The sequence below is a fragment of the Papio anubis genome, chromosome 10, assembly GCF_008728515.1.
Source record: "Papio anubis isolate 15944 chromosome 10, Panubis1.0, whole genome shotgun sequence".
Taxonomy (NCBI): Eukaryota; Metazoa; Chordata; class Mammalia; order Primates; family Cercopithecidae; genus Papio; species Papio anubis.
The window spans coordinates 42,946,468-42,959,392 of NC_044985.1; the positions used below are offsets into that span (position 1 = coordinate 42,946,468).

General features: G+C 42.9%; 1 protein-coding gene across 13 annotated transcripts in view; it reads right to left on the minus strand.

The window, feature by feature from the left end:
- Nucleotides 1-7,748, minus strand: part of WDSUB1 (WD repeat, sterile alpha motif and U-box domain containing 1) — a 50,563-nt gene extending 42,815 nt beyond the window's left edge. For 6 of the 13 annotated variants that reach the window (XR_004176522.1, XM_031651288.1, XM_031651287.1 and 3 more), the window contains exons 1-3: nucleotides 7,554-7,748; nucleotides 3,472-3,893; nucleotides 773-957 (exon numbers count right to left, since the gene is read on the minus strand). Coding sequence is in view for 11 of the 13 variants with exons in the window: in XM_031651288.1 (XP_031507148.1) it covers nucleotides 773-957; nucleotides 3,472-3,869 (583 nt within the window). In the remaining 2 variants the exon portion in view is untranslated. Of the gene's footprint in view, nucleotides 1-772; nucleotides 958-1,413; nucleotides 1,466-3,471; nucleotides 3,894-7,110; nucleotides 7,285-7,322 lie in introns of those variants that run through there. The other 7 variants (XM_031651293.1, XM_031651292.1, XM_031651290.1 and 4 more) reach the window with 7 other exon arrangements.
- Nucleotides 7,749-12,925: the final 5,177 nt, after the last annotated feature.

Consider the following 12,925-nt stretch of genomic DNA (forward strand, 5'->3'; position numbering starts at 1 on the left):
CTTAATAATTTTTATTATCAATTATTGAAATTACATTATATACTGGGATTATACTGTTAAAATTAATTTCATCTACTACTACAACATTTTAAATTTTCCTAAGTGGCCTGCAGTACGTTGTTATGGACAGCACTGGTCTGGCAACAAGACTGCAGGGGAACAAGAGCTACAGAACTCCCACCCACTAACATGGAAAATGAAAACTTTAAAGAAAGAACTTTCCAATTCACTGTACCTATTTAAAAGCAAGAGACTATATTCAGGATCTCTGTTTATTTCTAAAAAATCAATTGTGTTGGCAAACATTTTATAAATTTAGCTTTTGGAAGATTAAATTAGTAAATGGAAAACATAGCTTCTATTTCCAATTTTTAAAGTTTACATTTCTACTTGAATATCAACATAGTGTTTTTTTCTTTTTTTTAATTGCAATCCTATCAATAGGGTTAGGTCCTCTAAATTGCCATATCCAAGGAATCTGAATCTGTTGTACCAATCTGAGTCAACCCCTGCATATAATAAAGAATGTAATTTTCTTGCAGGAAACTCCAAGCCCCCCCCCCCAAAAAAAGAAAAGAATGTGATTTTCTCATATATTTTTTCAGATTTCATTTTGGTCAAAAAAGAGAGAAGGATAATCCCTTTACAGGAATAAATTAAGAGGGCTCCTCACTCTACTAATGATAACATACAAAAGAATAAAAGAACAAGTCATATACAGCACAAATTATAAGCAGGAATTTCTAGCGCTTAAAAGAATAAAATAACCAACCAGAAACTGGCTGTGAAGAAAAATCGCAGCAGGTAATTCCAAGATCATGTGCTTTTTCACTATGCAGACACCTCATTTTATCATCCCACACTGTTAAATCACCACATGAGGAGCCAGTGACAAAGAAGCTTCCATTAGGAGAAAATGCACATGCCACCAAGGAGCCATCTTTAACACTACCACATCTGAAATAAAAGTAAAAAGTGGGTTTTCATTTCAGAGTATCTTTTACTTTATACCACAGTCTCTAACAGCAGCTTGATACAGTAAAAAGAGAATAAATGGCCATAACAGATCTAGAGAGAAAGGACAATTGATGCCTACAGAAATAAAATATCATTTATATGCTATGAACTGAGATACACTGTCCAAAAGCAAGGGAGGATTTAAATACCCTCCCTTAAACATTTTAACTGGTATGTTCAAGCTTAAATTACAAACCAAAGTCCACATATCTTCATATTTTTCCACAGGGCAAATCAGTATAAACACATTAAAATCTGTAAAACTTAAACCAGAAAAGCAATGACAAGCAACATCAACTACATTTTTTTTTTTTTTAAAGGTAAGATAGAAGTATTTTTATTGGAAAATATGTTATTGGAGTCAAAGGTACTTTCAATGTCTGTATTAAAAATTACCTTGAAGCAACGGTGAGGTCTTCAAATATAAATTATTCATGAAATGAAAATGCTGTGGGCAAGTTAAAATTATGTTAGGAAGACAGGGAGGCACTGTGCTGAAGATATTAATATTAGATCAGTTAGGAAAAATAAGCTGTTAAAAACCCAACAATTAACGCACTGTCCCATCCAGCAGGGTATCTATCACTTATATATAATTAATTACATTCTTTAGAGATAGTTATGCTATACAGCCAGAAGTTGTCATTGGATAAGATTCCTTAGCTGACAGATGGATTTCATGCATATAAAAAAGATATCTGGCCTAAGTGTTCATTAACACCACTTAAAACACATCACCCTCTTCAACCCAGACCTAAGCTTAAATGAGCAATAGTTGTTGACCAACTGGCATTTGCGCTCTGAAAGATGCTGGGAGATAGGAGGAAGGGGAGGTACACTAGGCTATTTTAATTGTTAATTACTTAAAAGCGCATGGTTTCTAATGTTCTTAATGTCATCTAAAAGTGTTAACTTTTTTTTTTGAGACAGGGTCACTCAGTCACTCAGGGTGGAGTACAGTAGTGCAATCCTAGCTCACTGCAGCCTCAAACTCCTGGGTTCAAGCGATTCTCTCACCTCAGCCGCTGGAGTAGCGAGGACTACAGGCACACGCCACCACGCCTAGCTAATAAAAATAACTTTTGTTATGTATATTTTGCCACAATATAAATAAATGTGAATAGTTTTAATGTTGTTAAATTGCAATACAACATTACCAATGTAAATTAATTGACTGTTTTTTTCCCAAAAGAGTCTTTCTGGTGAGTTGTTTTTTTTTTTAAGAAATGATAAATAACACATCACCACCACACCAGGCATGAGGTTCTTTCTTCTGGGCTTGTTCATTCACCCAGCAAGAATTGCAGTCAGAGAAATAACTGCATCTCTTAGCTGAGCTTTACATACTATTACTTTATTATTGAAAACACTTGGGCCGGGCGCAGTGGCTCACACCTGTAATCCTAGCACTTTGGGAAGCCGAAGCAGGTGGATCACATGAGGTCAGCAGTTCAAGACCAGCCTGGTCAACATGGTGAAACCCGGTTTCTACTAAAAATACAAAACATTAGCTGGGCGTGGTGGCGGCAGTCTGTAATCCCAGCAACTAGGGAGGCTGAGGCAGGAGAATCACTTGAACCCGGGAGGCGGAGGTTTCAGTGAGCCTAGATCGCACTATTGCACTCCATCCTGGGCAACAAGAGCAAAATGCTGTCTCAAAAAAGAAAGAAAACACTTAAACCACAAGTGACAAAAATAAAGCCTAACACAAGTATACATATGTAACAAACCTGCATGTTGTGCACATGTACCCTAGAACTTAAAGTATAACAAAAAAAAAAAAAAAGAAAAGCCTAAATTTACTGAACCTTTAAAATGCTGCATTGTTTAACTCTTACAATTAAAAAAAAAAACCATAAAAATCTAACAAGGTTAACTCTTAATTTTAAGATTGGAAATATAAAACTCTCAGAGCTAAGCAAATGTACTATAAGAATCATATTAAACATCTCTCTGGGTATTTGACCTTTAGAAGGCCAGTTACAAATTTTTTTTTTTTGAGACGGAGTCTCACTCCCAGGCTGGAGTGCAGTGGTGCAATCTTGGCTCACTGCAAGTGCGGCCTCTCAGGTTCACACCATTCTCCTGCCTCAGCCTCCCAAGTAGCTGGGACTACAGGTGCCCACCACCACTCCCGGCTAATTTTTTGTACTTTTAGTAGAGACAGGGTTTCACTGTGTTAGCCAGGATGGTCTCGATCTCCTGACCTCGTGATCCACCCTCACTGGCCTCTCAAAGTGCTAGGATCACAGGCATGAGCCACCGCTCCCGGTCCAGTTAAAATATTTTTTCTTGTGCTACCTGAAAACTATTGGCTTCCTAGGGTCATCGAAATATTTTTCTTTTTTTCTACATCACTTAGACTGTGCAGAATATCAAAATATTTTGCTTTCAGCTTTTTTTAAGTACACCTAGTCAACAGGATTAAAACAGGAAGGATTTAAATATCCATACCTATATAACTTGTATGACTGTGTATTCCACAAAACCACAGTTCCATCAGCTGCCCCTGATGTCAAACACCTGGAGTCTGGGGAAAACTGGCAAACCCTCACGGGGCTGCCACTAGGCTGTTCCATCACTGCCAACATCTGTCCATTTTCAGTATTCCATAGGACAGTGGTACCATCTGTTGAACACGATGCCAAAATATGTCCTGAAGGGGAGAAACAGCAGCAGTGGACAGCATAGGTGTGAAACTTCAACGGAGAGTGTGGCAGTTCAGTAAAGTCATGTAACGAGTACAGGCGAATTGTTTTGTCCAAGGAGCAAGTAGCCAAGAGGGAAAAGGAGAAGGCACAGCAGTTGACATCGTCACCATGATCAGCTAATGTGTGAATCAGTTTCACCATGTTCTTTATTTGAAGTAAAACAGCCTGAAATTTTTAAGCAGATAAAGGTTATTTATTCTAGGAATCAGATAAATGCAATTTGAATCTATATAAAAGGGCCAAAATGTTTTAATCTGCTCAATGAATTCTTCCACATCAACATTTTAAAGCAGTGGTCCCAACCTTTTTGGCAGCAGGGACCAGTTTCATGGAAGACAATTTTTCCCTGGACTGGGGTGTGGGGGATGGTTTCAGGATGAAACAGTTCCACCTCAGATCATCAGGCTTTAGATTCATAAGAAGCACACACCCTTGATCCCTAGCAGGCGCAGTTCACAACAGGGCTTGTGGATACCTGTAGCCCCAACTACAAAAATTAGCAGGGTGTGGTGGCGCGTGCCTGCAGTCCCAGCTACTTGGGAGGCCGAGGCAGAAGAATCCCTTGAAGGGAGGCGGAGGTTGCAGTTAGCCGAGATCACCCCACTGCACTCCAGCCTGGGTGACAGAGCGAAACTCTATCTTTTTTTTTTTTTTGAGAGGGAGTCTCGCTCTGTTGCCCAGGCTGGAGTGCTGTGGCCGGATCTCAGCTCACTGCAAGCTCCGCCTCCCGGGTTCCCGCCATTCTCCTGTCTCAGCCTCCCGAGTAGCTGGGACTACAGGCGCCCGCCACCTCGCCCGGCTAGTTTTTTGTATTTTTTAGTAGAGACGGGGTTTCACCGTGTTAGCCAGGGTGGTCTCGATCTCCTGACCTCGTGATCCGCCCATCTCGGCCTCCCAAAGTGCTGGGATTACAGGCTTGAGCCACCGCGCCCGGCCTGAGACTCTATCTTAAAGAAAAAAGAAAAGAAAGAAAGAAAGAAAATCTAACACCGCAGCTGATCTGCCAAGAAGTGGAGCTCACTCATGTCCTCACCTCCTGCCGTGCAGCCCAGTTCCTAGCAGGCCATGATGGGTACCAGTCCTCAGCCCTGGGGTTGGGGAGCTCTGTTTTGTCTTTGTGAGACAGGGTCTCCCTCTGTCACCCAAGCTGGAGTGAAGTGGCATGTTCTCAGCTCACTGCAACTCCTGCCTCCTGGGTTCAAGTGATTCTCCTGCCTCAGCCTCCCAAGTAGCTGGGATTACAGGCGTGCCCCACCACGCCCGGCTAATTTTTTGTATTTTTAGTAGAGATGGGGTTTCCCTATGTTGGCCAGGCTGGTCTTGAACTCCTAGCCTCAAGTGATCCACCCATCCTGGCCTCCCAAAATGCTGGGATCATGGGCGTGAGCCACTGTGCCCAGCCAAGGGAGCTCTGTTTTAAAGGACAACCTGTTACCTGGGATAAGAACAATTTGGAGAAAAAAAAATCTATTAAGACTATAACCTCGGATTTTCACAACCACCTTTGTTATACCAATAAATTTCCACAATTCCTCAAAAAGAACCTTGTCAAATAACTTCAAACTGATTTGATGCTGAGCTTTCAAAACCTAAGGTGTTTATTTCACCTTTGAAGTCTTTCTCATAAGGAGTTCTCAAAAATATCCCATTCCAGATCTGCTCATCTCAACTCAAAAAGTATTTTCTATTCTAATAATTATCTTAGCTGCTCCCTTCACAGGATGGAGCCAAGGCTATCTGCTCCGCCTTTAAAATGAAACTGTAGGATTTGCTCTTAAAAAAACCAACAAAAGTCTCACTGAAAATTTATTAATAAGGGGCCATGTTGAAAGCTATCCTACCATGGTTTGTCATCCTGTCTGATAAACAGTAATTATACAAAAGACTTGAGGTGAGGAACCACCTCTGAATGAATCAAGGAAACCAAGAAAAGAAAACCTAAGAAAGTGTCAAAAAATGAACTTAGGCAGACCACATTCAAGAACAAATTTACAAATTTAGAATAAAATCAAACTCCTCACGATGGCAAACAAAATCCTATATAATTCCTGCCTGCCCACTTCTCAGATCTCAACTCTGGTCAGTCTCCCTCTCTTCTTTCCAGCCTCCTTGGCCAAACAATCTTTCGTCTCCATAAAGCGGTTTTCTCGAGCTTAAATGCTCTTCCCTCTGCTCTTCGGATTCTATTTGTCATTTAGATCTCAATTTCAGTGTCTCTCCTCCGAGAGGGTTTCCCTATTTAAAGTAGCCACTTTCTAGGCTAGCACATCACCCTATATTCTCAGCAATTACCACTAGCATCGGATATTTGTTCAATTGTCTCCCCGGACTAGGATGTAAACTCCAAAGGACTAGGGACTTTGCCATCTTGCTCATTTCTGTAGCCACACCATGTAAAACTGTCAGGCATCTAATGTACTTATATAAATATATGTTGAGTATTTATTTTGCTCAAGCCCAATTGAGTTCCAGCCTTTAAATAATCTATACGTAATATGAAATTAGAAAATCTACCAAGACTAAATATATATATACACACACACACACACACATAACTGACGGTGGAAAATTGGTGTAGAGGCAGAATCAGCTCTGAAAGGGGCAGGTATAACCTTGACTTGTAAAATTGATAATCCTGTGTCCTAGTCTTATTTACGGAAATACCTCTACCAAAAAAAATAAATAAAAGTCTGACTGCGATGGTGCACACCTGTAGTCCCAGCACTTTGGGAGGCCGAGACAGGTGGAACACTTGAGCCCAGGAGTTTGAGACCAGTCTGGGCAACAAGGCAAGACCCCATCTCTCTAAAAATAAAAATAATTAGCTGGGTGTGGTGGCGAACACCTGCAGTCCCGGCTACTTCAGAGGCTGAGGCGGGAGCATCGCTTGAGCCCCGGAGGTGATGACTGCTGTGAGCTGTGATTGCACCACTGCACTCTAGCCTGGGCAACAGAGCAGGATCCCATCAACCAATCAAACAATTAAGACATAAGGACCATGCCTTTCCCCATCACAATTTTCTCCTTTTTAGAATAAGTTCAGTCTCTTTTTTTCGAACATAAACTCCAATAAAGCCTAAAAACCAAACACGAAAATTTCTGGTAGACTATCCCTGTACTGTTGCATTGAAAACAATTAAGACCAGGTGGTGCTTTCTGGAGAGCTCGCAAATCACAGCTGTACAAGTGCGCACAGGTGATTTTCCAAACAAACTTCCGCTCCCAGCCCTCTGCGGCACTCAGCTCCAGTGGATTTAGTGGAAGCACCGAGCCACCTTCAGCTGAACAGTTTGTTTTGAAAAAGCTCTCAGGCCTACACAGGACCTGCCTGGGGGTGTGGGCGTCCCCTCGGGCCTCCGCTGTCACGCGAACAGTAAATTACCTGGCACGCCAGGTCAGCTTGCCAGCGTAAACATATGGATCCCATCTCATCCAAAGCAAACCTGAAAGGTGCCCAGCGCTCCGAAAATAAAGTCTGCGACTTACACCCCCCACGCACGAAAGACCAGGAATGTGCCCCACTCTGACAGCGGCCGGGCCTCTGCGGACGGAGCGACCCAGGCAGGAGGGCAGCTTGGGAGGCAGGGAGCTCACCCGCAGGGGGCTTCCTTCCACCCGGCGCCAGCACGCCCGCCCTAGCCCCAGGCCAAGGGTGCACGAACCAGGCCTCGCTGCACTCAAAGTCCCGGCAGGGCCCTGCTGCGCAGTTAGAACCGGGAAATGGAGGGTTCAGACGCCCCGCGCGAGCAGGCCCAGCCGGCTAAGCCCAGCCGCGCTCCCCCACCTGCCGCCGCTGAGCCGGCCCATAGGCGCGGCCCCTCTCACCTGCAGGGCGCGGGGCGCGCCGGATCCTCTATCTGGTGCCCACGGGTCACGTGCCGCGCAGGTGAGGTGGGCGGGGCGGAGCCCTCTGAAACCCAGAGACCAGGCCCCGCCCCGCGAACGCCCGTGGAGACCCAGGGCGGAGGGAACAGGCCCCGCCCCGCGATAGCCCGTGGAGACCCAGGGCGGAGGGAACAGGCCCCGCCCCCGGGGCTGGCCCTTGAGGCGGCGCATGCGCGCCCTTCCGTCCGGACTGCGAGTTCCTCTCCGGCTTCTGGCTCTAGGGTCAAGGCTAGTTCAGGCTTGGAAAGGGGCTTCCATCGTAATTCTATCTGTTTTGCTAAAGCTGCGGTGGCAAGGCCTAGTGATCGCCTGAAACGTCGTTTTAAAGGGGGCGTTGCATCGACTGTTCGTCCATCCCTGCTGAAAGTTTTTACCTCTTTCTCCCATTCTCCCCCCTGCACTGTGTTCTCCGAGGCCGGTCTCCCGGATTGGCCTTCTTGGTTTCGGCCACCCTGGGCGGTCCGTGACTTGGCTTCTTCTGCCCTCGCCTCCGCACTCGGGTTCCCCCAGAGGTCTCTCCCTGGCAGGCTGCCTGCCCCGGGCCCCAGCCCTGCCGCTGAGTGGGTATCCTGAGCTCACTGGAACCCCGGGCGCCTTTTCTTCAGCCTTTCCCAGTGCGCCCCAGTGGCTAACGGCAGACGGGTTTCCATGTGTCACTGACTACAAAGTGGCCCTGCCATCCTTTTTAAGATAAAAATTATCCAGAGAAAAAAGTTCCTGGGCAAGTTGCCACTTGTTAACTAAATGCACGACATAGTGTGGGACTATGTTCAGATGAAAATCAAAGATACAGAGAGCTTTTGTTTTTAATCCGTGAGGAAACATTAAAAATATATCAACCTGTGGAAACCAAAGTTACATTTGAAGAGTAATGACCTAAAATGCTCACATTTAAAGATGAAATTGAGACCGTGGGAAACTATTTGTAATGAAAAAGACTAAGGGGAAAGGGGAGATCAAAATTTATGATTTTGCGAAGCTCTTGGTAATTTTTTAAAATTAGCGGAGTGCATCATGATTGAGACTTTGAACACCAAATTCCATTCCAAAGTATTGCTAAAACAGTATTTTTCTAAAAACAAGTTTTTGATTGTATAAATAATAGAGCTCTCTGTAGAAAACACAGACTATATAAACGGGAAAATAGTGAATAAATTACATACTCAGAGATAACGCACTCAGAGATAACATTTTCTCTCAGTCTTTCAGAAAAAACAGCAATTTTACAAAAAGTCCTGGAAACTGCCTTTTTAAACAAACTTGTGTCATGAGCTTTCCCCATGTCTAAAATTTCATTAGCTTTTTTTTTTCTACCTAATGGTCTACATGGAAACATACCATAAATTATTTAACATTTTCCCTCTTACTGAATGGTTTCAACATTTTTGCTCTTAGTATAAATAATGCTGGATTAAATATCTTTGTACCTAAATCTTTTTTTCTTTTAGCCTCAATACATTACCACGTTGTGTACATAAATGTTTATCCATATTTATGAATATGTACCTAGGATAAAAATTGAAATGGAGGCCTGGCGCGGTGGCTTACGCCTGTAATCCCAGTACTTTGGGAGGCCAAGGTGGGTGGATCACCTGAGGTCAGGAGTTCGAGACCAGCCTGGCCAACATGGTGAAACCCCGTCTCTGCTAAAAATACAAAAAATTAGCTGGGCATGGTGGCACGCGCCTGTAATCCCAGCTACTCAGGAGGCTGAGGCAGGAGAATCTCCTGAACCCAGGAGGCTGAGGTTGCAGTGAGCAGACATCGCGTCATTCCACTTCCAGCCTGGGGGATAGAGTGAGACTTCGTCTCACAAAAGAAGAAAAAAAGGAAATGGAATCACTGGGCATAAAGGTGTAGACAGTTTTAATAAGTAATACCACACTGCTCTTCAGAGAGGTTGTACAGTTTACACTCTCAGCAATATGTAGTTGTGTTTGTCTCTCCACTTTCTTGTCAAACTTGAGGGATACCTTTTTTATCTACACTAATTTGTGTGTGGGTTTTTTTGTTTGCGAGATGGACTCTCGCTCTGTTGTCTAGGCTGGAATGCAGTGGCACGATCTTGGCTCATTGCAACCTCCACCTCCCGGGTTCAAGCGATTCTCGTGCCTCAGACTCCCAAGTAGCTGGGATTACAAGCACCCACCACCACGCCCGGCTAACTTTTTGTATTTTTAGTAGAAACAGGGTTTCACCATGTTGGCCAGGCTGGTCTCGAATCCCTGACCTCAAGTAATCTGCCCGCCTCAGCCTCTGTCTACACTAATTTGATAAGCCAAATTGGTTATAATATTCTTTAAGTAAAACATGTAAAAGAAGCCTGTGACTACACCTGCCAGTAGTTTAGCACCATGACCTCAAGTCCAGTATAGTCAGCTTTGCCTGTCCTACAGGGACAGGCAGTTTCAAAGATAGAAGCCTCATTGAGGCTGGTCTCCAGACAACAGATTTGCAGTTTCAGAGATGTGAACTAAAATATCTTGCCAATATACTATAGAAACAGAATTTTAAAAGATAAATTTATAAGAATTTATAGATTTGTAAAGTGAACTGATACAGGAGAGAGTGTTAAAGTAGTTAGACCTTTCATTTGGAATATTAACGATTTGAATGTTTTATGCATTCCTCACCTTAATTGTGTAGCTGTGAAAATCTTATTTAAGGCTGGGTGCAGTGACTCACACCTGTAATCACAGCACTTTGGGAGGCCGAGGTGGGCAGATCATTTGAGGTCAGGAGTTCGAGACCAGCCTGGCCAATGTGGTGAAACCCCGTTTCTACTAAAAATACAAAAATTAGCCAGGCATGGTGGTGCACACCTATAATACCCACTACTCAGGAGGCAGAGGCAGGAGAATTGCTTGAACCCAAGAGGCAGAGGTTGCAGTGAGCCGAGATTGAGCCACTGCACTCCGACTTTGGCAACAGAGTGAGACTGTGTCTCCAAAAAAAAAAAAAAAAAAAGAAAAAGGAAAAAGAAAATCTTATTAAAGGATAAAAATCCCATTTTGTCATTAATTTCTTGTTCTGCTCCTTAAAATAATGCTACTTGAAGAATATAGAAAACAATTTTAAATGATATATTTAAAGAAAAACCAACTTTTTAATTAAATAGTAAGCAATACATGTTGTCAAAATACAGTGGCAATGGGAACAGAATAGATGTGAAGCAATGAGCGAGCCACCAATTACTAAAATGTGGTCCTGAGTAAACAAGAGCTTAAAGGAGAGATGAGAAGCACCTGTGAAATTGGAAAAGGTCGGCGTGAGAATGTGTGCCAAATAGACCTAAGTCTGGGCCGGCTAAGGGATGAGCTTTGGAAATACCCAGTTTCACAGTAAATACTCAGGCATGTATTGAGGTTGTTTTCCTTTGCAGGCAAACCCAATGTCAGAGTTTCCAGGACAGTTGGACAAGGTAGAGCTCAAGGTATAAAAACTCCCTTGAGGTGTTTAGTTTATGAAACTATATCAAGCTGAACACATGAAATTTGCCTTTTTCTATGTGTATATTATACTGCAGAAGACATTTTTGAAAACATCCTGGTAGTTTGCCCAGAGATTATCTCATATCTGATGCAACCATTAACTCTCCAAACTGGTATCAGCCACAGTGCCACCTGCTTGTAGAGGACTCTGGGGATGTGGAAAGCTGCAACTCTGCCTGGGAGCGTGATGTGTTATCTTCTGCATGATAAAATGTTCTACAGATTTCCTTTTCCTTTGCCATTATGTAAACTTTACACCTTCAAACTGGCCATCTTTTCATTAAACCACTCAGAGTCCCTGTGTGCCAACCAAGTAGTAAGAATTAGCAGAGTTCTTTAGGAACACCTGGAACTCCATACAGAAAAAAGAAAGATCCAGGGGCTGCCTAACAACAAAACAGGGTTGGGATGAGATGGTGTAGATTGGGCACAGTGAGAACTGCCTGACAGCAGAAAATGTGCGTATGGCTGGAAGTCAGAATACCAGGAAGAAATGTAATGACATGTATGAAACTTGGTATTTGGTACCTACTAAAAATTTTTTTGCAATTCTCACTGTACCCTTTTCTCCATTTATGGTACAAGAAATATTTTTTGCTTATGAAATTTTTCTTTTGTTTTGTTGGTTTTCGTTTTTGTTTTGTTTTCCAACTCCTGGGCTCAAGCGATCCTCGCACTTCGGCCTCCTGAGTAGCTGAGACTACGGGCAAGCAGCACAAACCCCAGGTCATGTTTTGATTTTTATTTGTAGAGAGACAGGGTCTCACTATGTTGCTGAGGCTGCTCTCAACTCCTGGGCCCAGGCAATCCTCCCACCTTGGCCCCCCCAAAGTGCTGGGACTACAGGCATGAGCCACTCCGTGCCCAGCTTTTTTTTATGAAATTTTAAATTGCAATTTAAATTTTTTCATTTTCTTATTCTGTCCCATTTTCTCAAATTCTTTATTTTCAGATACTATTATTCACGTTCTTCAAGATCAAGATGTTAATGCGTTTTTGAAAAAAAATATACTTTTGTTTCCAGATTTATGATTTTTATTACATAAGGTAAAAATATTGCAGATATGGAAAAATTAAATTCATTCAGCAATAGTTCAATTTCCAGAATTACAGATTCTGTTTCCAGTTTACCGCTCGCTGTAGTCTGGAATATAGTATTTTGATGCTGCCAGTCTTTGGCATCTTGTAACATTCTGCCAATTAATTGACCAAATAATGTTAGGTCTCCATTTTAACTTGATTATCTGGAATTAATATTTCTCCATATTTTCACTAATGACTTTCAAACTAGTTGACTGATTTTTGCCTAAAGAAAATCAAGATACTCCTTTAGTTTTACTTTTTGTTTGTAACTTGAAAAGGGAAGGACGATTGTCACATTTTAAAGAATGTAATAAAGAGGCCGGGCACGGTGCCTCACGTCTGTAATCCCAGCACTTTGGGAGGCCGAGGCAGGCGAATCATAAGGTCAGGAGATTGAGACCATCCTGGCTAACACGGTGAAACCCAGTCTCTACTAAAAATACAAAAAAATTAGCCAGACTTGGTGGCGGGTGCTTGTAGTCCCAGCTACTCGGGCGGCTGAGGCAGGAGAATGGCGTGAAACCGGGAGGCAGAGCTTGCAGTGAGCTCGCACCACTGCACTCCAACCTGGGCGACAGAGCAAGACTCCATCTCAAAAAAAAAAAAAAAAAAAGAAAAAGAATGTAATAAAATATCATAACTGATGTAGCAAATTGTATTTTTCAAAAATAACTACAGTAATATATCCCATCCCACATGCTCTTCCAGAACTTTGCCACTCACCCTCAAGAATTGGGG